The following is a 25001-nucleotide window of genomic DNA, read 5'->3' on the forward strand; positions in this document are numbered from 1 at the left end:
AATTGCACTTGGAGTCCTGTTTTATTTCAGCCTTCTTTGGCTGGTAACGTCACAGGTTTATATTTATGTCAAATTTTGTCCCTGAGATACTTTGTATTTAAAGTGAAAGATCAAGGTGAACTTGTTTTGTGGGCTTGTAATCCAACAGGGTGCTAAAGCGAAGCAGACAAACACTTTCTGAGGGCCAAATGTAACTGTAGTATCTCAGCAGATGGCCTGGTTTTCACAACATTTTTCCTAAGTGAATAAGGACGTTTGAAACTTAATTTTGTATTTAAAATTCTCTTAGGATATTATTCAAGTAACTTTAGCGAAGACGTTTTCTAGAAAAAGAATGTTAAGTGTTCTGTTCAATACATGCAAAATGAAAAAGAAGAAAATACTAAAAAAGAACTTGATCCAGTTAAGATTTGTAATTTAAAGAATCACAAATTTGTAATTTCTCAAAAAATTTGTTTTGTTTTCAATCATACAATGCTGAGCATCCAAACACTAGATAAATATATTTATTCAGAACTGTTCTCTATGAAACATCAAACTAATACCTTAACAGTTAGAATTAATTTGATCTAATACTGAGATGCATTCAAATTTATGCAATCAGTCTTAATGTTTAGATAAAATCATTAACTTCATGAACAATTTTTCTGTTATTGCTTTGATTTTATAATTGTCTAATTATTGTACTTGCTGTTTTTGCATGTTATTTCATGGGGTAGCTTGGTATTAGAGAGAATACTGTATAAATGCTTTAACCACATCTATGCATGTTTATATATAATATACATCCGTTTATATTGTAGTTGGATCATTTCACATTAGGGCCACTTAGAAACTTTCTCTGTGTTGTTGTTGTATCTTACATATTGAGTGTTTGATGATGTTTCCTACTACTGGTATGACTTAGACTGGAATTTATTAAATCACCAGATTGATTTGTCTTATCAGCTAGTTTGCTTCTGTAGCAGCCAAAGAAAGAATAATGTTAAAAGTAAGAGTGGTTATTTTAATTTAGATGGCCCATTCTTGTAGTTTCATTTGTTTGTTTGTTGTCTTACATTCATTTATGAAATAAATAATTACTAAATACCTGCTATATATACTCTCTTGGCAGGTGAATGAAACATGAATATAGCATCATCTGCGGTTCCTTGGTGTCTTAGTGGTAGAGAATCCACCTGCCTTTGCAGGAGACATTGGTTCAATCCCTGGATTGGGAAGATCCCCTGGAGAAGGAACTGATAACCTACTCCAGTATTCTAGCCTGGGAAATCCTGTGGACGGAGGATCCTTGTGGGATATAGTCCATGGGGTCACAAGACAGTCAGACATGACTTAAAGACTAACCACCACCAACAACATAGCATCACCGAGGCCCTGAAGGAGTCACTTGGTACTATATAAGGATAGATAAGAGTACTGGACTTACCTTACGTACCTCTTCAGTGTCTTCTGTGCTAGCTCCTGGGTTTTGAGCAGCTTAGACCAGTTGCTTACCTGGGTTCCCTTTTGGTTGTCACCACATGCTCAGAAATACTGGCTTCCTCCCTACTTCTAGACCTGGATGAAATATTATACCATAGGACATGGAATCTACTTCCTAAGTGCCTTTCTGAAGGGTCTGGAAATATTTTCTAATGGATTGTTTTGGTTCTGAAATAGACAGCTTTAGAAAAATTAGTGGCGGAAATAGATGAGTTAGAAATCAAGAGGAGTGTGTTTTCTTTAGAAAAATGTAACACATGCATTTTTAAACAAAAATACATCATAAATATACAGTTCACTTTACTTATTTGCTCTAATAAGTCAATATGACAATAATTTGTGGTAGTTATATTCTATAAAGTTGCCATGAACTCTGAATTAGTGAATACGGAACCATTGATTCTAGTGAAAACACACTGTTAGGTTTCTGCAAGCCAAAAATATCACTTGCATCACACAGATTCATTTGTCAACCTCCTTATAAAAACAAGCCAAAAGTCATCAGTGTTGAATACCTGCTCTTCCCACAAGCCTATACGAATAATTGACCCTTGGCCTAGAACTTCTGATATTTGGGATGCTAATTAGAATGAAAGACTCAATCTATCATTTAGCTTCGACTTGAGTTGGTGAAATGGACGAGACATGGGTTTGTCCAGCACTATAGCCATCAACCCGGAGAAGGCAATGGCACCCCACTCCAGTACTTTTGCCATCAACCAGAGGTGGCAACTGACCATCTGAAGTTTGGCTTAGCTGAACTGAGATGTGCTTTGAGTGTAAAATGCACAATGGATTCTGAAGATGGGATAAGAAAAAGAGAATTTAAACTATTTCGTTAAGATCTTTTAGACAATGTTTGTGTTGTCAGTGTAAATACCTTTTGAAGTTATAACATTTTGCCGATTAAATTAATTTTGACTTGTTTAAAAAAAAATCAGCCCTCATCTCGTGAATCCACAACTTTCACCATCGTGCAGCTTTTCTATGGTTTCATCATATACTATGGGTTTCAGCTTAGCACTCTCTGAAGCAGCCTTATGTACAGATCAGCAAATTTCCTCTTACCTTTTCTGGATGTACAAGGTTTTTGATTCATTAACATTGAACTCATGGACACAACACTATAGCTTATGCCTGACAAGGCCCATCTAACATGTACATTTTCTCCATAAGGCATGTTACAGCCTTCTTGTGCTCAGGAACACTGGACAGGACTTCAGCACTACTTTGGCGGGGCGTAGAAATGTTAATTTTTACACATTTATGTCTCAAGATACAACAGAATATTTTAAGACCAATCAAATAATAAACCTACTGTGTTAAATCATGCAAAAATTTTACGGCAAATATTTCATTTTAGGTGCTATGCTAGGTAGATACTTAGTAACAGCTATATCATATAACAGTATTGTAGGGACATCAGAATTTGTCAAGGGACCTATTGACTTGGGATAGTTTATGGGATTATCATTCTATTGTGTGTCACTCAAGGTAAGGAAGCTATCAATAGGGGATTAGCATTAGTACAAAAACTAGAAAGAAAACAAGTAGACAAATTTTCCTGAAAAAATTTTTATAGGCAGTATTATTGCAGCTCAGTAGCTTACAACCCACCGATATCTGGATCTGGAGAAGTCCATGTGATTCAGGAGGAGATTGTTTATATGCAATAGAAGGGAGTTTATTGATAACATCTAATCTGTGACTTCTCAAGGGACCTGGATCTACAAATCAACAGAGAACATCTCCTTAGCAAACTGCAATCCATATTTACTCAAATAATTCCTTTCAGTCTAGAGAGGGGTGAAAGGAGATTTCTTTTTTTTTTTTCTTTGAAAGGAGATTTCTATGTCCTACTCCATTGCTATCAGTAAATATCTGTCAAAATCTAATACACAAAAACTTTTCATAATTCTAAAATTATACAAATATGTTTAAATTTGAAACATTAAATGTGCATAAAGAGAGGTGATACTAAGTTAAATATGCTTTGAAATTACAAACATGTTTTACAAGGGTATAATTTTTGAACTGTAATGTACTTCTGCACTAGAGACCAGTTTTGGACATGATCCAATCTCTATAGTGTGTCACTCGAGTGTAGACTCCAGGCTTGTTTGGAAGGGCACACTCATCTCCCCAGCTTACAATACCAGCAAGGAACCAAGTGCCTTTATAATCTGCACCAACCAGAGGTCCACCAGAGTCACCCTAGAGAGAAAAGGATATATGATGACTATTTATAATTTAAGTATGAATATTGCTTATTTTTTTCTCCTGTAGTAAAGACAGGAGAAACAGAAGGAAAAAAGCTAAATATTTCAATATTAAAATGATTCTAGTCAAGAACACTTTTTAATTTTATAATCATTTATTTAAATCAAAGACATCAATATATGTCTTTGGGTACAACAATATAATAATAAGAAATACATTTGAAAAATCTCAATTATTACCCAAAAGAGATAGTTAAGATATTGTTGCTTATACCATCATCAGTATGCTGAGGAATTCTCTGATTATCTCCCCAAATGCTCTCATTTTCACACAGATGTTGAAAAAGAAGTAATTTATATTTACTCACTACCAGCACTGGGCTATTGCTCTTCCAATCTTGGGAAAATACCTGGATCGGCTCCACCTTTGAGATGCTATTACCAGCATTATACTTGCACTCTATTCCTTTTCAGCCTACATCTGCTCTTCAACTTCTTGAGAAAGCTAATTTTTGACTCCTCCCTTTTCTCCTAGTGTATTAACTTACCTCCTGAGGCTGCTGCTTCTGCTAAGTCGCTTCAGTCATGTCCAACTCTGTGCAACCCCGTAGGTGACAGCCCACCAGGCTCCCCTGCCCCTGGGATTCTCCAGGCAAGAACACTGGAGTGGGTTGCCATTTCCTTCTCCAATGCATGAAAGTGAAAAGTGAAAGGGAAGTCGCTCAGTCATGTCTGACTCTTCGCGACCCCATGGATTGCAGCCTACCAGGCTCCTCCGTCCATGGGATTTTCCAGGCAAGAGTACTGGAGTGGGGTGCCATTGCCTTCTCCAACTTACCTCCTACTTTCTATCTTTCTTTATGTGACTATAGTGCATGATTTATCCATACGATCACTCTGCCAACAAGATTCTTAGCTTCTTACCCTCCACACACTATAATCTGGGCCAACCATACACTGTGAAAGAAAATCTTGTCACAAATTTACATCCTTAAACCAACATCCCCTCCCCTGTGGGGTCCCTAGACATATTTCATTCTCATTGTTAAGAAGAGCCAGTAAAAACTCTTCTCATTTCATAATTTTAAAAAATTATTATTTATTTTTCAGTTGTATAAAATACACATAAAATTACCATTTTAACCATTTTAAGTATGCAATTCAATGGCATTAAGTACATTCATATTGTGTGATCATCATCACCTCTCATCTCCAGAACCTTTCCATCTTGGACAACTGAAACTCTACACCCAGCATTGAATGATTACTCCTCATTGTCCCCTTTCTCCAGGTCCTGGCAGTCACCATTCCACTTTCTGTCTCTATGAATCTAACTATTTCAAGTGCCTTACATGAATGGAGTTGTATAGCATTTGTACTTCTGCGACTAGCTTATTTCAGTTAGCATAATGTCTTAAGTTTCATCCATGCTGTAGAGTGTCTCAGAATTTTTGTCTTTTTAAGGCTGAATAATATGTAATGTTATGCATATGTTACATTTTGTTTATCAATTTTTCCATCAATGGAAAGTTGTGTTGCTTCAGTCTTTTGGCTCTTGTGAATAATGCTGCTATGAATATGGATGTACAAATATCTGTGTTCCTGCTTTTAATTCTTTTGGGTGAATACTGGGAAATGGAAATGCTGGAATGTATGGTTAATATATTTTTATTTGTTTTTGAAAAATTATTACCATGCTGCTTTCCATATAGGGTCACCATTTTACGTTCCCACCAGCAACATACAAGGTTCATTTCAGAATTTTTAAAAATTTGATTTTCTCACTTGGAACCTAGTATCTTACTTAGTTTCAAATTGATGGAATAAGTAGAGAGCAACAGGGAGCAATCTCTCTGTTTCCTGTCCTTGTCCCTTTTGACTTCCCAGCTCACCTACATCAGCCCACATCTATGTTTACTCTCCTTTTCAGGCAAATGGATTTATTTGTTTCTTTTCAGGGTTAATCCCCTCATCTGTTCTTTGAATCAAAACTTTGTTCTATCAGTAATTGTTTTGTGTATTTTTTTCCAATATGTCTTCATTCCCTTCACTGCCTTTTCTCTGTAGGCATATATACTTTTTTGTCTGCCTGTTTTGGTTTGTCTACCTGAAAAAAAATCACAATATTTCTGGATATTAAAAGCTCTTTTATTGCCCTAATTATCTCCTTTTCATAAAAGGGACTTGACGTAGTAATAGTGTTAATGGGTCAGTCATGTCTGACTCTTTGCAACCTCATAGACTGTAGTCTACTAGGCTCCGCTCTCCATGGGATTTCCCAGGCAAAAATACTGGAGTGGGTTGCCATTTCCTTCTCCAGGGGATCTTCCTGATCCGGGATTGAACCCAGGTCTCCTGCATTGCAAGCAGATTCTTTACCATCTGAGCCACTTGGAAGCCCAAACTTAATGTAGTAGTCTATACTGAAGTTTCCAGTTTCTCATTCTTCACTTCTTTTTTTTTAAATTGAATTATAATTAATGTATAATATCATGTTATTTTCAGGTATATAACATAGTGATTTGATCTTTTATATTGAACACATAATGAATTGATCACCATGATAAGTCCAGGTACCACTGTCACCATGCAAAGTTGTTACAGTGTTATTGACATATTTCTATGTTCTACTTCATTATTTATTTTATAGTTGGAATTTTGTACCCCTTAATTCTCTTCACGTATTTCATCTGTTCCCCTACTCCTTCCCCTCTGGTAGCCACTAGATTCTTTTCTGTTCCTATAAGTCTGTCTCATTTTGTTTTTCAGATTTCACATATAAGTGAAATCATATAGTTACTGTTACTCTGTCTTGCTTGTTTCACTTAGCACAATACCCTTCAGGTCCATCCATGTTGCTGCAAATGGCAAGATTTCATTCCTTTGTATGGTTGAATCATATTCCATTGTGTGTGTGTGTGTGTGTGTGTGTGTGTGTGTGTATGTATATATATACCACATCTTCTTTATACATTCACCTATCAATGGACAGTTAGGAAGCTTCCATATAATAAACTAGTTATATTTTTATTTTTTTGAGGAACTTCCAACTGTTATCCATAACAGCTGCACCAATTCACATTCCCATCAACAGTGTACAAGGATTCCCTTTTCTTTGCAATCACCAACACTTGTATCTTCTTTTTCATAATTTCCATTTTAACAGGTATGAGGTGATATCTCATTGTAGTTTTGATTTGCATATCTCTGATAATTAATGACTTTGAGCATCTTTTCATGTGGCAAGAATAGTATGCAATGCAGGAAAGACACCCTCTTTAATAAATGGTGCTTGGGCTTTCCTTGTGGCTCAACTGGTAAAAAATCTGCCTGCAATGTGGATTTTGAATGTGATCCCTGAGTTGGGAAGATCCTTGAGTTGGGAAGATCCCCTAGAGAAGGGAAAGGCTACCCACTCTACTATTCTGGCCTGGAATTTCACAAAGAGTTGGACATGACTGAGTGACTTTCACTTTCAGAAAAACTGGACAGTTATGTGCAAAAGAATGAAACTGAACCATTGTCGTATATCACATACAAAAATACACTCAAAGTGAATTAAAGATTTAAATATAAGACCTGAAATCATAAAACTCCTAGAGGAAAATGTAAGCAGTAATCACTTTTACAGTGGTTTTAGCAATAGCTTTTTGGATGTCTTCTCAGGCAAGAGCAAAAGAATAAATAAATGAGACTATATTAAACTAATACTCTTTTGCTCAACTTAATCTTTTACTCACTTGGTAGAAAAATTCAAAATGGGTTTTCTACCAATGCAGTTTTCCAACTTTACCAATATACAATTGTTGAATTTGATAGACACTTTCCAGCAGTTAACTTGACTTGATGTTATGTATTATTATTAACCATCCCCCCTTTTTTTTTCCCGATCCCTGGATTCTGGTGAGATCAATTTCTTAGGCTTTTCAGTTTTTCTGATCATTCTTATCTCTTACTGTTAGTCCTTTAAAAGCATGATACCTGAGTTCAGTTACTTAGCTGCTTCTTATTTTATACACTGAGTTATTGATCCATGCTCATGAATATAACTACTGTCCAGATGACAATGACTTTTAGGTATATATCTGTAGCCAGAACTCTTTTCTGACCTCAAGATTCTTATTTACAATGATATATTAAACATATATATCTGGATATTCCATAGGCACCTCATATTTTACAAATCCCAAATGGAACTTTTACCCTCCTCAACCTGCCTCTTTATCATGCACACCATCTCTCCAATAGCGCTCAGCTTTCTTTATAGTGCAACCATACATGACTACTGGAAAAACCATAGCTTTGACTAGACGGACATTTGTTGGCAAAATCATGTCTCTGCTTCTTAATATGCTGTATAGGTTGGTCAGAATTTTTCTTCCAAGGAGCAAGCGTCTTTTAATTTCATGGCTGCAATTACCATCTGCAGTGATTTTGAAGCCCCGCAAAATAAAGACTGTCACTGTTTCCGTTGTTTCCCCATCTATTTGCCATGAAGTGATGGGACCAGATGCCATGATCTTCGTTTTCTGAATGTTGAGCTTTAAACCAACTTTTTTACTCTCCTCTTTCACTTTCATCGAGAGGCTTTTTAGTTTCTCTTCACTTTCTGCCTTAAGGGTGGTGTCATCTGCGTATCTGAGCTTATTGATATTTCTCCCAGCAATCCTGATTCCAGCTTGTGCTTCCTCCATCCCAGCATTTCTCATGATGTCCTCTGCATATAAGTTAAATAAGCAGGGTGACAATATAAAGCCTTGACATACTCCTTTTCCTATTTGAAACCAGTCTGTTGTTCCATGTCCAGTTCTAACTGTTGCTTCCTGACCTGCATAGAGGTTTCTCAAGAGTCAGGTCAGGTGGTCTGGTACTCCTATCTCTTGAAGAATTTTCCACAGTTTGTTGTGATCCACACAGTCAAAGGCTTTGGCATAGTCAATAAAGCAGAAGCAGATGTTTTTATGGAACTCTCTTGCTTTTTTGTTGATCCAGTGGATGTTGGCAGTTTGATCTCTGGTTCCTCTGCCTTTTCTAAAACCAGCTTGAACATCTGGAAGTTCACAGTTCACGTATTGCGGAAGCCTGGCTTGGAGAATTTATAGCATTATTTTGCTAGCATGTGGGATGACTGCACTTTTGTGGTAGTTTGAGCATTCTTTGGCATTGCCTTTCTTTGAGATTGGAATGAAAACGGACCTTTTCCAGTCCTGTGGCCACTGATGAGTTTTCCAAATTTGCTGGCATATTGAGTGCAGCACTTTCACAGCATCATCTTTTAGGATTTGAAATAGCTCAATGGGAATTCCATCCCCTCCACTAGCTTTGTTCATAGTGATGCCTCCTAAGAACCGCTTGACTTCACATTCCAGGATGTCTGGCTCTAGGTGAGTGATCACACCATCATGATTATCTGGGCTGTGAAGATCTTTTTTGTATAGTTCTTCTGTGTTTTCTTGCCATCTCTTTTTAATATCTTCTGCTTCTGTTAGGTCCATACCATTTCTGTCTTTTATTGAGCCCATCTTTGCATGAAATGTTCCCTTGGTATCTCTAATTTTCTTGAAGAGATCTCTAGTCTTTCCCACTCTATTGTTTTCCTCTATTTCTTTGCATTGATCATTAAGAAAGGCTTTCTTATCTCTCCTTCTATTCTTTGGAACTCTGCATTCAAATGGGTATATATTTCCTTTTCTCCGTTGCCTTTCAGTTCTCTTCTTTTCACAGCTATTTGTAAGGCCTCCTCAGACAGCCATTTTGCCTTTTTGCATTTCTTTTTTGGTGGATGGTCTTGATCCCTGTTTTCTGTTCAGTGTTATGAACCTTCATCCATAGTTCTTCAGGCACTCTGGCTATCCGATGTAATCCCTTGAATCTATTTGTCACTTCCACTGTGTGGAAGTGTAATTATAAAGGATTTAATTTAGGTCATACCTGAATAGTCTAGTAGTTTTCCCTACTTTCTTCAATTTAAGCCTGAATTTGGCAAAGGAGTTCATGATCTGAGCCACAGTCAGCTCCCAGTCTTGTTTTTGCTGACTGTATAGAGCTTCTCCATCTTTGGCTGCAAAGAATATAATCAATCTGATATTGGTATTGACCATCTGGCAATGTCCATGTGTAGAGTCTTGTCTTGTGTTGCTGGAAGAGGGTATTTGCTATGACCAATGTATTCTCTTAGCAAAACTCTATTAGCCTTTGCCCTACTTCATTCTGTACTCCAAGGCCAAATTGCCTGTTACTCCACGTGTTTCTTGACTTCCTACTTTTGCATTCCAGTCCCCTATAATGAAAAGGACATCTTTTTTGGATGTTAGTTCTAAAAGGTCTTGTAGGCAAACCATTACAAGAATGCAAACTACTTCAGTATTCTTGCTTTGAGAACCCCATGAACAGCGGATCATATATAAAAGCAAGTAAGGCAAATAGATTGCCTTGTGTTTGGAGATTAAGATGGGTGTGGGGGAATCAAAAGATGATGAAATCATTGATGATGCTGTCAATATAGTGGCTGAAATAATAAAACATGGATTCTAGGGTGCACAAACTTAGAAGAGAGTCATGGGGTAGAGGGTGATAGACTGGGATAAAGTGAGTGAAACAGAATTTAATTTTGTAATGACTTTGAAGAGTAAGTTTAATGGGACAGTTGGGAAAATGGGAATAAGTAATAAGAAATGATAATTATGTATTACAAGTTCTTGTTTGCATGTCATCTAGCTCCTAGAGTGAAAGAATAATAAGTGAATTGAATGAATAGGATAAGAATCCTTCTGGATTTATCACTGATTCTGCCTGCCTAGATAACTACAATAGTATTTTTGTCGGTTCTAGGACTATTGCTTATAAACAGCATCAGAAGTATTTGAAGTATATTAAGCATATGGAAAGGAAACTTGGTGGAGCATTCAAATTAGAGGCTGTGGAGTCTAATTCCCTAACTTAATCTCAGTTTTATCATTTAATACCTGTGTTAGTTTAGACATTACTTGATCTATTTGTCCCAGTCTCTTCATTTGAGAAGTAGGGTTTATAATAGTATAAGCATACATCACAAGATTGGCATAACCCAGCTAAATTATTTTTAAAGAGCTTAAAACAGTAGCTAGCTCATGAAGATGCTGCATAAATGTTAAATAAATCAAATATTTAAGGTGTTGGAGCCACCCTAAATCAAAAAAGCTCCACAATCCTTAGTCCTGTTGTCAGACCCAGTTGTGTTTCCCAGTGAAAGAGGACCAGTTGAACTAAAGTTACCAATATTCAGTTGCATCTCGTCATTGCTTATTTGAAATTGATTCTCATCCCCTTTCAGTAAGGGTGATTTAGCCCTTTAATACTTTAATGAGACCTAGCATTATATATATGAAATATAATTTTAATCAGCTACTTTGGATATAATATGTACTTCAGTCTTTAAAGATTATCAGTCTTTTGAGACCATTGAACAGATTAATTGGAAATTAAAAATCATACAAAAAAATCCATTTGAAAATAGAATAAGCAGATTTACCTGGCAGGCATCGACACTTCCTTCCAGAAACCCAGCGCACAACATCCCAGGTGTGATTGCACCATCATATACCACTTTCCTGTTGCAGGTCTTGTTATCTATAATCTTCACTAATCCCTTTTGGAGTATATTAGGACTTGTTCCTAGGGAAAAAATTATATAACTTTTTCTAAAGTCAATATTAATCTCCCTTGCTTGGTTATTAGTATCTAACATTGTGTACAATTTCAAAATCAATGTAAAACATATGTTTTATTTAAACTTGTATTTGTGTGCTTTCTTATTGACAAGGAAACAATGTTACGAACACACCCAGCTACTTTTAAAAATGACCATATTTAGAAATACTAACTGCGTCCATCCATGTTGATGTAATTTTTTTACTTTTGAATTGTTTTGGAGGTTTATGTTTATTACACATATACTTTAGAAAACAAAATGAAAAACTCATACTCCAGAAATATACATTTTATGATTATTTTTAGATTTTCTGTTGTTACTATAATCCTATCTTGGAATTTGAAGTTTATATTTTCTGCTTTTAAATGCATTTATGAATACAAACACAACATGCTTGCATTATTAGGGTCATGTAAATGCACATGTTTAAATGGTCTTTGCTCAAGTATTGCTTTGTCACAGGTCATTCATTTTACCCCATCAAAAATGTCCAATCTTCTGTGGTGCTTACTTTTTCTATGGTACTTACCTACAGAAAATGTGCTGTGTAATCTTATTTATTATATCTCATGATTATTGTCTGTCTTCCTTTGCCAAGAATGTGAGCTTTGTAAGAGCAGGAAATATTTGCCTATTTTAGTTACTAATATATCTAAATGACCTAGGACAGTACTTGGAATAAAGGTTGTGATCAAAGTAAATGTTTATTGAATGAGTAAATCAATAAATGAAATGAAGGTGAATGAATTGCTTATTCAAGTAATAAGCAATTTATTCAAATATTACATTTCTATAAAAACTGCCATTGTTTTTTTTTTTATTTTTAGTTTTTTATTTTTTAAATTTTAAAATCTTTAATTCTTACATGCATTCCCAAACATGAACCCCCCTCCCACCTCCCTCCCCATAACATCTTTCTGGGTCATCCCCATGCACCAGCCCCAAGCATGCTGCATCCTGCGTCAGACATAGACTGGCGATTCAATTCACATGATAGTATACATGTTAGAATGTCATTCTCCCAAATCATCCCACCCTCTCCCTCTCCCTCTGAGTCCAAAAGTCCGTTATACACATCTGTGTCTCTTTCCCTGTCTTGCATACAGGGTCGTCATTGCCATCTTCCTAAATTCCATATATATGTGTTAGTATACTGTATTGGTGTTTTTCTTTCTGGCTTACTTCACTCTGTATAATCGGCTCCAGTTTCATCCATCTCATCAGAACTGATTCAAATGAATTCTTTTTAACGGCCGAGTAATACTCCATTGTGTATATGTACCACAGCTTTCTTATCCATTCATCTGCTGATGGACATCTAGGTTGTTTCCATGTCCTGGCTATTATAAACAGTGCTGCGATGAACATTGGGGTACATGTGTCTCTTTCAATTCTGGTTTCCTCGGTGTGTATGCCCAGAAGTGGGACTGCCATTGTTAAGGGAAGTGAAGTTACATTAAAAAATGCTACGAAATTGTAGTTTCTATATGAATGTCATTGAAGTTGGTTTTCATCTCCTTTAAAATGACCTAGAGAGAGTACTTCTCAGGTTTAGCTGTGATTCTGAGTATCTTTCTAAACTCCTAAAACCCAAACCATATAATGATAGAAGTTTAGGAACTCACCATCAGACTTTAATGTTCCCCATCCAGTGACCACCACATCAGAATTGGATGGGAATGCATAAGAAGTTTCTGGAAGACATGCTCTTCGGATATTGCTTGTATACAGTACTGGTGAAGACAGACGCACTACAGCAATGTCATTGTCGTGTGAAGGGTAGTGGTAGTTTTCATGAATTATAATATCCTTGACACTTCGCTGTATTTGTGGATCACTTAAAAGGAGCCCAAAACTAACATTCCATTGTTTGGGATCCCTGGCCCTAAAGAAAATAGATTTATTTATTAAAAGTCCTATATATTGGAGTTGTAGGATTTAATATCTTATACTCGCAAAAAGAAATAGATAAATTTTGAATTCCATAGTGCATATAAGCACACAAAAGCAAAGCTGTATGTAAGAAAAAAAGCTAAAATAATGATAGCATGAATAAATTTTGAATAAGTCAATAAGCTCTATTTTAAAAAGTAACTCATAGAAACTACATTTTATTATTATTATTATTTGTACAGAAAAGACTCAGGAGGATTTAGAAAGGTAAATATAACAACACAAGATAAATAAGATTTTATAAATAGTGTGCAAGGATATGAGACAGAGTAAACCTATGGAAATTAAGGATATAGTCAAAATTCTCTTTTATAATCATTAAAAACTATAAATATAAAGATATTCTGATTTTTACTATTACTTGTTAATCAAGGGTTGTATTCAACACATTAAGCACTGAAAAGTACTGTTGCTGGGACACTTTAAAACTCTCAAGTTTGAGAGGAATTTTTGTTTGTATATAAAACCAGTAAGTGTTATATAAAGTCAACAGAAATTGGTGAAACAAACCATCAAACAAAAGGGTAAAAAACTTTTAGGGATAAAAAAGCAAACTTTTGATATAATAATATGTCCTTTAAAGAAAAAATCATTTCAAAGAGAGATATATATATGGAAGTTTGCAGGAGGGACTAAAATACTTATAATTAAGTAAATTAGACCTAATGTAACAGATGAGAAAGAAACAGATCTGCATTCAATTTGGGCTTTACAGTTTCCTTATGAAATTGAGTTAAGTAGATTCATCTTAGTGACTTTCAATTGAGAGCTATTTTGTCTTCCAAGAGACATTTGCTAATGTCTGGAGAGATTTTTGGTTGTCAGTCTTGAGGGGATGCTATTGACATTTGATGCTATTGACAGGGATGCTCCTAAACATTCTATAAGGCACGGAATAGCTCCCCACAACAAAGAATTATTTGGTCCAAAATGTGCCACCGTTGATAACATCGCTCAGTCTGAATATATCTTTTTTTAAAAAAACTGATAATTCATTGAGTAATTTTGAGCTATACCTCACAATACTGGACAGTTGGAAGCATAGTTATATGGCTGTATTCTTGAAAGATACCTATCAGACTTTTAGGTACTTGAGTGAATTTGAGAAATTTATGTGGTCCAGAGCTTACTTTATGAAACAGTGAGCAGCAGTGACAAGCCAGCTGTTACTAATCAGAGTGGCTCCACATCGGTGGACTCTTTTCAGTTGAAGACTAGCTTGCCAGGGCCATTCTCCTTCCTCAGCATCCATGCCCCCGGCTATCTTGTTGCCAGAGTGAGTAATTTTGCGATGTCCACAACCTGCTCCAAAATGGAGTCATTAGCACATAACGATATTGATACCATGTATGCATGCATTCTTAAACAATCTACCTTTCTATAAATAAGTCACTATTAACTTTTAATTGAGAAAAAACACAGTCTTGAAGACGTTAATACTAATTTACTGATGTCTTGAGATTTCCTGAAAATTTATTCAATATAGATGGACATCTTTCTCCCCCATCCTCATCCCCTTTGTGTGTGTGCATGTCCTCCTTGCTATGACCTCCTGAAAGAGGTAGGTGGAATTAAATGTTTAAATTTGGAATAATTGTAAAACAAATTACGAAGTTGCATGGAAAAATGTGTGATTTTAGAATTTGTGAACAGTTGTTTAAAGCAATGATTGCTAGGAAGCATTTATAAGAAAATGTGAATGAATGTGAATGTGAATGAATTACTGATTAGAGACAGAGTACACAAAAATGTATTTTACTTGGGTAAAAGGAATAATACATGAAGAGAACTAACCCTTTCCCCAAAGTCACATACTTTTCAGTATCAAGACTGTACTTTAGTGTCAATTCAGGTCCAGAGAAACTGCTAGACTCTTTAAAGCAAATCTGCAGTAATAGTATAACTTCACTATTATCCTGCCCATCTGACCCACTCTCTGATTCTCTTATCTTGCCTTACTCCATCTAAAGCACTGAGCTTGTCCCTTAACAATTTATGATACCTTTTGCTAGAGATTCTCAGTCTCCTTAATAAATATTTCTAGAGGGTAAGAACCATATCTTTAAAAATTATATATCCAGAACCTAATGGAGAGAACTCATCACATAAAAGAAGCTCAAACAAGTTCTCAAATGTTTGTAGAAATGAAGTCTATATAGTGTAATTCATGAGACATCTTAAGATAAAAATATTTGACTACAAAACTTTTATGTATAAGGTTTGTTCATAAGAATTTGGAGAGTAAATAAAACTTGCCAAAATCAATGCAGTGGTCATAGATTAAAGTAGTGGTTTCAATTGATGTCAGTTTAACATGCCACCTCCCATCCCCAGAAGTAATTTGGCAATATCTGGAAACATTTTTGGTTGTTATAACTGGAAGGAGGGCAGTGTTTGGCTACTGTTAATCTAGTGGGTAGAGGCCAGGAATGCTGCTAAAAATCCTGTAATGCATGGAACTGTCCTTGAAACAAAAGATTTTCTAGCCCAAAATGTTAGTAGTTAAGATTGAAAAACTCTGAATTAGATAAAGGTATTTGTATCAAGAGTGGAAATATTTAAATTTATTGGAAAGGTTAGATGGTCAACTGCTTCATAGAGATGTTATGCATTATATGTGACAAGATGTATCTTGAGATATTCTTTCGTGAGTGTGGAAAGGATTAGAAACACAGAAGAGGGACATAGACTTTTAAAAGGCCTTCACTAGCCTGTTGAAGTCTTTAAGCTTATATATTGCTTCTGATTCTAGATTGTTCTTTTTGATGAGACGCAAACTTCAGGTTGTTAAGGCATGTTCTTTGCAAGCATCACTGAGTTGAAGCAGGGCCTTTGTGGTTGTTATTTTTGAATGAGAGAACCCTCATATGGACTCACTGAGTATGACTCCTTTTTCTTTCCCTCTTTCTTTCCACTCCCTTACCATGGACGCTACTGAGGATAAAGCAAATAATGCAGAACCTAAAACTATAAGGGTTCCTCTGGATCCTCCCTTCTGTTTGAACAACTCCTAAAGGAAGTTGGCTTTTACTCAACTTCTTTCAGAGGAATGTAAAAACAAAGATGCTCTCTGGGCTAGTAGAACCTCCCCTCGGTGACTCTACTTCCCTGTCTCTGCTCTTACTCAGAATTTTAATCTAATTTACATCCATGCACCAATTTTCATTCTAAGATTTTACTTATTCATGATAATTACTTCTGTTAAGCTTTTGGATGCCACCTCTGCAGTATTACCTTGTTATTATATTTGCAAAATCTTACCTGGCACCTTAGAGCTTTTGTTCTGTCAAAAGAAGTCTTATGGCAAATTTCAAGGATTTAAGGAATACAATAAAGGCTCTCTGGGTGATAGTTTCAGAAACATCAAATAATCTACCAAGCTCTAACAGCCTCTCTATCATCACTTTTTACTACACTTTTTTTTTAATTGAAGTATAGTTGATTTGCAATGCTGTGTTAATTTTTGCTATACAGCACAGTGACTCAATTATATATATATATATATATATATATATATATATATATATTCTTTATCCATTATGGTTGATCACATGATATTGAATATAGTTCCCTGTGCTATACAGTAGGACACTGTTGTTTATCTTACTACTGCACTTTAATATGTCACTTTATGTCACATGCCACTCTATTCTTTTTTCAACCCTGTTTGATTTTTCTTGCTTCTCCCTTCTCCCCTTTTATTTAAAGTAGAGTTAAAATCTCAGATAAACCAAGTCAAATTCGGATATTGATATAGATGTTTGTTTAATGTTCTAGTCTGGGGGGATGCACAAACTGACTGATCTCTTTCTTATCACTGCTTTTATTCCTATGTGGATTACTTCTCTCTACCAACCTGACAGATTCCTAATTTTTGATTTTGGTCATATCAGTACTGGTTTTTTTATAGGAATAATTTAGCTTAAAATGTCTTATTAGTTGCTAAATGATAGTTTCATAAAAATATATCACAGAGGAAAGCAATCTAACAGATTTGTGTTAAATATTACCCAGGTTGCTCAGGAATAACCACGCTGTGACTGAAGGATAAGCCACTGGGGTTGGTGTCACCTCGCTCTGGAGGGCAAGTCCTCTAATCCAGCTGCTCCAGTCAACCTCAGGTAAGAAGAGTGCTTCTCCCTGACAGTGTGCTCCAGGTTCTAGTAACCTTGGGGATCACATTTCTTAAAGCGTCTAGCAGAAGAGTAGAAGCAGAAGGCTTTGGCCAGCAAGGAGCTGCTTGTATGTAAGGCAGCTGACTTCTCAGCACACTAATGGACTTGGCTTCTAGGATCAGAATTCCACAGAGAGCTCTTAGGCCTGAAGTTTTCATTGGCAGAATAGAAAATGCAAATAGCTGACATCTTTTGAGTGCTCACTAGGAGCGTGTGCTCTTTTTAAGTACTTACTTGTACCTCCATTTATCATCACAGTACCTTCGAACTGAAGGTATGAGAAGTTAAGTAACCTGTGTAAATTCATCCAGTTCGTAAGTGGCAGACCTGGGGCTCAAAACTAATGTGTAGCTACATTTAGATTCTGAATTTTTAATTATCACTGCTTAGATCCCTTCTGCCATTATGGCATGAGATAATGTGTTCCTCATTTTAAATCCATGGTATCCATCAATGTAAGACCATCTACAATCACCTTCACACAATTTTTAAAAGGTTTTCCATTGTGCCTTTGTGCATACCACATTAACTCTCAAGTGAAATTTCTCTCTTTTTTTTTTTTGCCATCTAGGAAATTTTTTACTAGAAAATAACTATTAATGAACTTACATGTATGGAGAAAATTTTCTGCTATTGGCATTGCAATATCTAAATGTCAAGGGAGAAGAAAATGGACATAGTTAGATTTATGAACACATTTAAAAATATTAATATTAACTATTTTGTTTTGGAGAACACATTCTATAGGCATAATAATTTTAGTCAGTCTTGACTATGTAATTTCTTTCTTTTTTTAATTTTAATTTTTACTTTATTTTACTTTACAATACTGTATTGGTTTTGCCATACATTGACATGAATCCGCCACGGGTGTACATGAGTTCCCAATCCCGAACCCCCCTCCCACCTCCCACCCCATATCATCTCTCTGGATCATCCCCGTGCACCAGCCCCAAGCATCCTGTATCCTGTATCAAACAAAGACTGGCGATTTGTTTCTTACATGATAGTATACATGTTTCAATGCCATTCTCCCAAATCATCCCACCCTCTCCCTCTCCCTCACAGTCCAAAAGTCCATTCTATACATCTGTGTCTCTTTTGCTGTCTTGCATACAGGGTTATCATTACCATCTTTCTAAATTCCATATATATGTGTTAGTATACTGTATTGGTGTTTTTCTTTCTGGCTTACTTCACTCTGTATAATAGGCTCCAGTTTCATCCACCTCATTAGAACTGATTCAAATGTATTCTTTTAATGGCTGAGTAATACTCCATTGTGTATATGTACCACAGCTTTCTTATCCATTCATCTGCTGATGGACATCTAGGTTGTTTCCATGTCCTGGCTATTATAAACAGTGCTGCAATGAACATTGGGGTACACGTGTCTCTTTCAATTCTGGTTTTCTCGGTGTGTATGCCCAGTAGTGGGATTGCTGGGCCATAAGGCAGTTCTATTTGTAGTTTTTTAAGGAATCTCCACACTGTTCTCCATAGTGGCTGTACTAGTTTACATTCCCAGCAACAGTGTAGGAGGGTTCCCTTTTCTCCACACCCTCTCCAGCATTTATTGCTTGTAGACTTTTGGATCACAGCCATTCTGACTGGTGTGAAATCATACCTCATTGTGGTCTTGATTTGCATTTCCCTGATAATAAGTGATGTTGAGCATCTTTTCATGTGTTTGTTAGCCATCCTGTATGTCTTCTTTGGAGAAATGTCTATTTAGTTCTTTGGCCCATTTTTTGATTGGGTCGTTTATTTTTCTGGACTTGAGCTGCATGAGTTGCTTGTTTATTTTTGAGATTAGTTGTTTGTCAGTTGCTTCATTTGCTGACTATGTGATTTCTATGTTCATATGTTAGCATAGAGAGTAATAAAATTTTAGTATTTATTATTCTGTTTCTAAAAAGACTCTCAAGTTCCCCATTACAAGTTATTTGAGAAAGAAGTCTGGGTCCTCAAAAATATTAAATATATGAAAAATGGTGATCTTTTACCACATCTTGAATACAAATCACTAAATACTAAATGCATTTAACCCCTTTTTTTGGGTGCCACTTTGAATGCTCTTGACCCAATTATCTTGGCCACAGTATGGTTACCAGTTCCATGCAGATTTGGATCTGCTCATCTCAGGAGTAACAAATGACTTTCTCAAGTCAGTACCTAGGACTTTTCAGTTTCTGCTAGAAGGAAACCACTGGACATTCCCAGATGGACAATGGGAGATAGGGGCAGTAACTCTGTTAGAGCCAGAATAGGATGAGAGCTGATGCAAAAATGTTTCCCCCGTTAGTCATAGGGGAAATAAAATTCAAAACATCCAGTGAGATGAAGCCAGGGTTGCTGCTAGTAATGGTCAACTTCCTCTCCCCATTTTACTCTTTCTATCCTTTATTCTTTCTCAAATCGATTACTGCATGTAAGTCTCTGTCTCTCAAATCGATTACTGCATGTAAGTCTCTGTCTCAGGCTCTGCTTTTTGAGAAAGCAGGCTATGACACTAAAATAACTATATAACAGAAGAAATAATGCTTGTAACCAGGAAAGAGCGATATGTTGTTACATTTAATGAATTTTTTGGTGTTACATGCATTTTGCCGTATTTTGCTCATTTAGAAATCAATACATTTTGTATAGTAAGTTTCCATTATTCAGAACATTCAGTTAAGTGTGCCATTCCACTTCTCATTCATTTTGGATAAAAATATATTAATAATAATTTCCTACTCATTCCTCGATATCTAGGGAATATTCTAGAGTAAGATTTAATCCAGATAATTTTGCTATGCCTCTCCAATTCCTGCAGAATTGCAAACCTGTTTATAATTCATGTGCAAACTGTGTGAGGAGAGGGTGAGTAAATGGATTACAATTATGTCCCAAGTTTCACATGCAGAGAACTGTAAAACTATGAGGCATCTCTTCTTAGGAGTTGCTCTTCAAAAAAAATCACCAGGTGTTCTATGAGTTAAATAGTATACATGCCAATGTAGGTTCGTTTTTTATTGTGCTCTTGATTTCTGTAAACCCAGAGGGAGTATCCAGTTATATATGCCAATGACAATTACACTCTTATATTAGGTTGCACAACGAATCAGGGAGACAAAAGAATTCTTTACCAGAAAGTCAACCTGCCTGAACAAAAAGGCAGGAGCAATTCAGCAGTTAGATGGACTATAAGTATGAGCCACACCTACTTAAACAGATGGCATATTTCCATCTAATCCTTTATGACTGCTTTCCAGAAACTAATTTTTACTCAACATTATACTTGTGCAGTTTGATTTTGAGCTTTATGTGACTGGTAAAATATATCAAACTGTATTAATATCTTGGGAAATAATTAAAAATTAAACTCCCATAATTCAATTATAAAAATGTTAATTCCTATATCTTAAGAATTAATTGTTTAGAAATCCTAATTTATTGGCAGACTTTCTTCTTTCTTTGAGGTTTTCTTTATTGATGCATGATTTTCTAAAAAGAAGAAATGTCTTTAAATTAGAACTTACTTGTAAGAGCTGTATTATTTTAGAGCTTAAAATAACAAGTATATCTTAGGTAGGCAGAAGACAGGACGATGAATGGGGAAATGACTGAAGTCATCATTGTTTTTGACTGAGTCACTGCTATGGCTGTTTGTGTTTCTGTCCTAACCCTGTGAGCCCCTGGCTCACGCTTGAGGGCTGGGACTCCTCTGGATTTACCTCTGAATCAGGGAGTCAGGGCTGTAACCTAAGGTAATCTGTTTACAATGTACCGCATAAAGGAAGTGACAAAAAACAATGACAGTGCCCTTGCTAAGGAGGAGATTCCACCAAAGAGTAATATGAAAAAGCAGTTTTAAAAAGCAGCTCAGCTAATTTTAGCATTGGTCTTCTCCAATGGGCCAGTAATCAAAGGAGAGACATGGACCCTGTCTTTAATGAACTTGGAGTGCTGTGGAAGAGATGTACAATTAAATAGATAACATTATGTGATAAGTACTATGTTAGATGTAGGCATAGAAAATTGGATATACCTAGCATAGAGGGATGATGAGGACAATGGGAACAGTTGACAACAACTATTCTTTTGGGGAAGGGTCAAATAATTAATTTTACTGGAGCAAAATAGGCGTAATTCACTTACTACTGAAGATTAGATTAGGATCTCCTGGAGAAGGGAATGGCAACCCACTCCAGTATTCTTGCCTGGAGAATTCCATGGACAGAGGAGCCCGGTGAGCTACAGTCCACAGATCACAAAGAGTCGGACATGACTGAGCAACTAACACTTACTTTTTCACTTTCATAAGTGCTCTCTAAATGGACTTTTGGATCTGTAGTGTTGCAAATCCATGACTATTACTTCATATTTGGTGTCTTTTTGAGGTTAGGAAGTAAGAAATGCAACTTTGGATGCACTGGTAAGAATGAGGACTCTAAAAGTCTGCTATCCAGTGAATATTTTATTTCTTAAGAAAGAAGTCTGAAGCATAATAATAATGAAAACTGAGATATATGGTTCCAATAAGGAAGAATTTTACAGTAGCAGTGGATACATTTATAATATAAATTTTACATAGACCATGGGATTTAACTCCACTGAGGTGAATTTATTGGGCTTTCCTGGTGGCTCAGATGGTAAAGAATCCGCCTGCAATGCAGGAGACCTGGGTTGGGAAGATCCCCTGGAAGAGGACATGGCAACCCGTCATTCTTGCCTGGGGGAGAATCCCCATGGACAGAGGAGCCTGTGGGCTGCAGTCCATGGGATTGCAAAGAGTCGTACATGACTGAGCGACTAAACAGGAATGCAGGTAGTTATTACTTTACATGAATCCAATGTTAAATTAATTGATCAACCCTACTTTTCAGATAGTTTTCCTAGGGTTACAGCAGTAAAAATATAGAGGAGATCAGCTGAATTATCTTACAAATTTGTTTTATGAACTATTTTAAAATATTCATGTAATAAATTTCTGAAAATCTTTAAACATACAGGGACTTACTGAGCAAGACACTGCTACAAATAAAATTGTTTTCTGACACAGAAATGATCATCTCCTATCAGGTAAGTTTATTCACAATATATTCACCAAAACAGCTACTTTGGAGCATTAATATGACTGATCTACATTGAAAGGCAAGGGAACAGAGCATGGACCTGGATTGTGGTTGAACAAAATCTGAATCCCCCATTCACTCACTGCAGGTTTTGAATAGTCACTTGGCTGCATATTTAGCCTCTTTTCTTTATGTTTCTAATAGACTGAAAATTATCTCTGTGGTTTGATATTATATATCATTTGTAATACTATCAAAGTGATGTAGATTAATTATTCACAGTACAGATCTTTGATATGTTTGCCATTCTGACTCTGAAGATAAAATTTTAAAATATTTTATTTATATTTAAATAATTATTTATAAATCAATTAAATAACCAGATGTATACACAGGTGATAGCTTGAAAGGTAGAACTATTCACTGAAGGAAATGTGAAAGATAGGAAGCATCTATTTTTATTTGGATATTACAAATGCTTCTCCAATGACTTTGTTGGTTTTGTTTTGGAAGCAGTATAAAAGATTGCTGTAATGAAGAGAGGACAGTACATGTACTGAGAAGTATCTTTAGACAATTATGTTGATGTAGGACTCAGTGGATAATGTTGGACAGGAAGTTAATATTTAAGATTAGCATTTTCAGTTTGGAGAGTTTCTAGACTGGCTCTCCCACATACCTAGACACTGTGGAGTTTGCATTTTGATGCTATAGCTCTCATGTTGCATCCCACAGAGAATGACTTTGTGGATTTCTTTCATTTCATGCCCATTTATTTCTTTCAGACTCATCTTGAGATGTAACTTCTCCATGAAGCTTTTCTTCTTATCTCCCTTTTCTCAAATAATTCCTTAGCTTCATATTGCCTTGCCAATTTGGATATAGTAGTTTTTGATTCAAAATAACCATCACCTGGTAATATTCACTTGTTCATTCTGAACAAACAAAATTTTTTCTCTGAAACTTATTTCAAGTTTCTTGAAATAAGAATATATCTTCCCCAAAGTAAGGGATTGGGGGCAGGAGGAGAAGGGGACGACAGAGGATGAGATGGCTGGATGGCATCATGGACTCGATGGACGCGAGTCTGAGTGAACTCCAGAAGTTGGTGATGGACAGGGAGGCCTGGCGTGCTGCGATTCATGGGGTCGCAAAGAGTCGAACACGACTGAGCGACTGAACTGAACTGAATCACAGTACACTGATAACTCTATGTCTTTCTTTTCAACTTCATATCAAACCACAAACATTTGAATGTTTCGACATAATTTCCATGTCATTGAGTTTGAAAAGCTGCACAATATCCCATTTGATATACCATCATCTACTTAACCATTATCCTAATGTTGACAAATATATATAAATAAATATTGGTCATTAAAAAAAAAAGAATATATCTTTCCCAAAGTGAAAATTCTTCTGGGAACTGTATATATTTAAAAAAACACACAGAGAAATAATATTCAGGCAGTGATTAATAGATTCAATTACAACTATGACAGAATTTATAGACTTATTTTATGCATTACTTATGAGTAAATCCATGACAATTACATGGTTGTTGAAGCTGAACAAATGAGCTGTCATTATAGACAAACCACAACTATTTTTTTCTTACTCAGAACATGTAGGACTCGTGTGTTTCTTTGGAAATTATACATAGGAGACAAAAAAATGCAGAGAGTATAAAGATACTTTATTTTAAAGGAATAAAAAATTGGTTTGGGAGAAATTTCTGAAATTTTAAAGTTTCTTTGTGGCCTGAATTGACAGACTTGAGAAAGATTTTTCTCTTTTAAAAAAGAGCTTTTAATATTTTTAATGCCTTATTTTATCCCTTATTGATTTTATCTCACATTATGAGCTTTAATAAAGGCTCTTCAATGCATATTTTATCAGAAACAGAAATCAATTGAAGAGGAAGAAAACATTAAAACTGGCATTTAGTATATGGTACTTTTAGCTATTTAATGCAGGAATTAAAGAATCATATGCAACTTATCAGTAATAAAAAAGAAAAAATCAAACTGGCTTTGCACATTATTTTAGTACCTTCGCAATCTTATATAAAGTATTTATGAATGCCAAAAGGTTTCAGGCTTCTGGAACGGAAGATAAAATATTATTATGTTGTAGTAGGAGTAATCCATTATGCTTGTATGAAAAGATGTCCAAATTTTTCAAAGAAATTTAAAAAATGTCTTTTTTATCAAAACTTTTTATGAATGTTTTTTTATAAAAGGCTTCTTATTCATAAGACTTTTTATGTCTTTTTATGAATCAAAACTCATACTATGACTCATTTAAATAATATTTGTTATGCAGCAACTTAGAGATCTGGGAACATGAGAGATAGGAGCCAAATTCATCAGTGCAATTAAAATATGATCATTTTGTTATAATAGTGCATTCAGGTGCA

General features: G+C 35.6%; 1 protein-coding gene and 1 long non-coding RNA gene across 3 annotated transcripts in view; one reads left to right on the plus strand and one right to left on the minus strand.

The window, feature by feature from the left end:
• Positions 1–25001, plus strand: part of LOC106990528 (uncharacterized) — an 84102-nt gene that overhangs the window by 37034 nt on the left and 22067 nt on the right. The window contains exons 2-3 of one of the 2 annotated variants that reach the window (XR_009601053.1): positions 17362–17468; positions 22520–22589. This is a non-coding gene — a long non-coding RNA (uncharacterized LOC106990528). The remainder of the gene's footprint in view (positions 1–17361; positions 17469–22519; positions 22590–25001) is intronic. The other variant, XR_001434841.4, reaches the window with a different exon arrangement.
• LOC114115323 (transmembrane protease serine 11C-like) overlaps positions 3538–25001 on the minus strand; it is a 64515-nt gene continuing 43051 nt past the window's right edge. Inside the window, exons 6-10 of the mRNA XM_027971032.3 lie at positions 18132–18170; positions 14478–14649; positions 13020–13279; positions 11215–11357; positions 3538–3699 (exon numbers count right to left, since the gene is read on the minus strand). Of these exons, the coding sequence (XP_027826833.2) occupies positions 3538–3699; positions 11215–11357; positions 13020–13279; positions 14478–14649; positions 18132–18170 (776 nt within the window). The remainder of the gene's footprint in view (positions 3700–11214; positions 11358–13019; positions 13280–14477; positions 14650–18131; positions 18171–25001) is intronic.

Source organism: Ovis aries, chromosome 6 (genome assembly GCF_016772045.2).
Source record: "Ovis aries strain OAR_USU_Benz2616 breed Rambouillet chromosome 6, ARS-UI_Ramb_v3.0, whole genome shotgun sequence".
Classification (NCBI taxonomy): domain Eukaryota; kingdom Metazoa; phylum Chordata; class Mammalia; order Artiodactyla; family Bovidae; genus Ovis; species Ovis aries.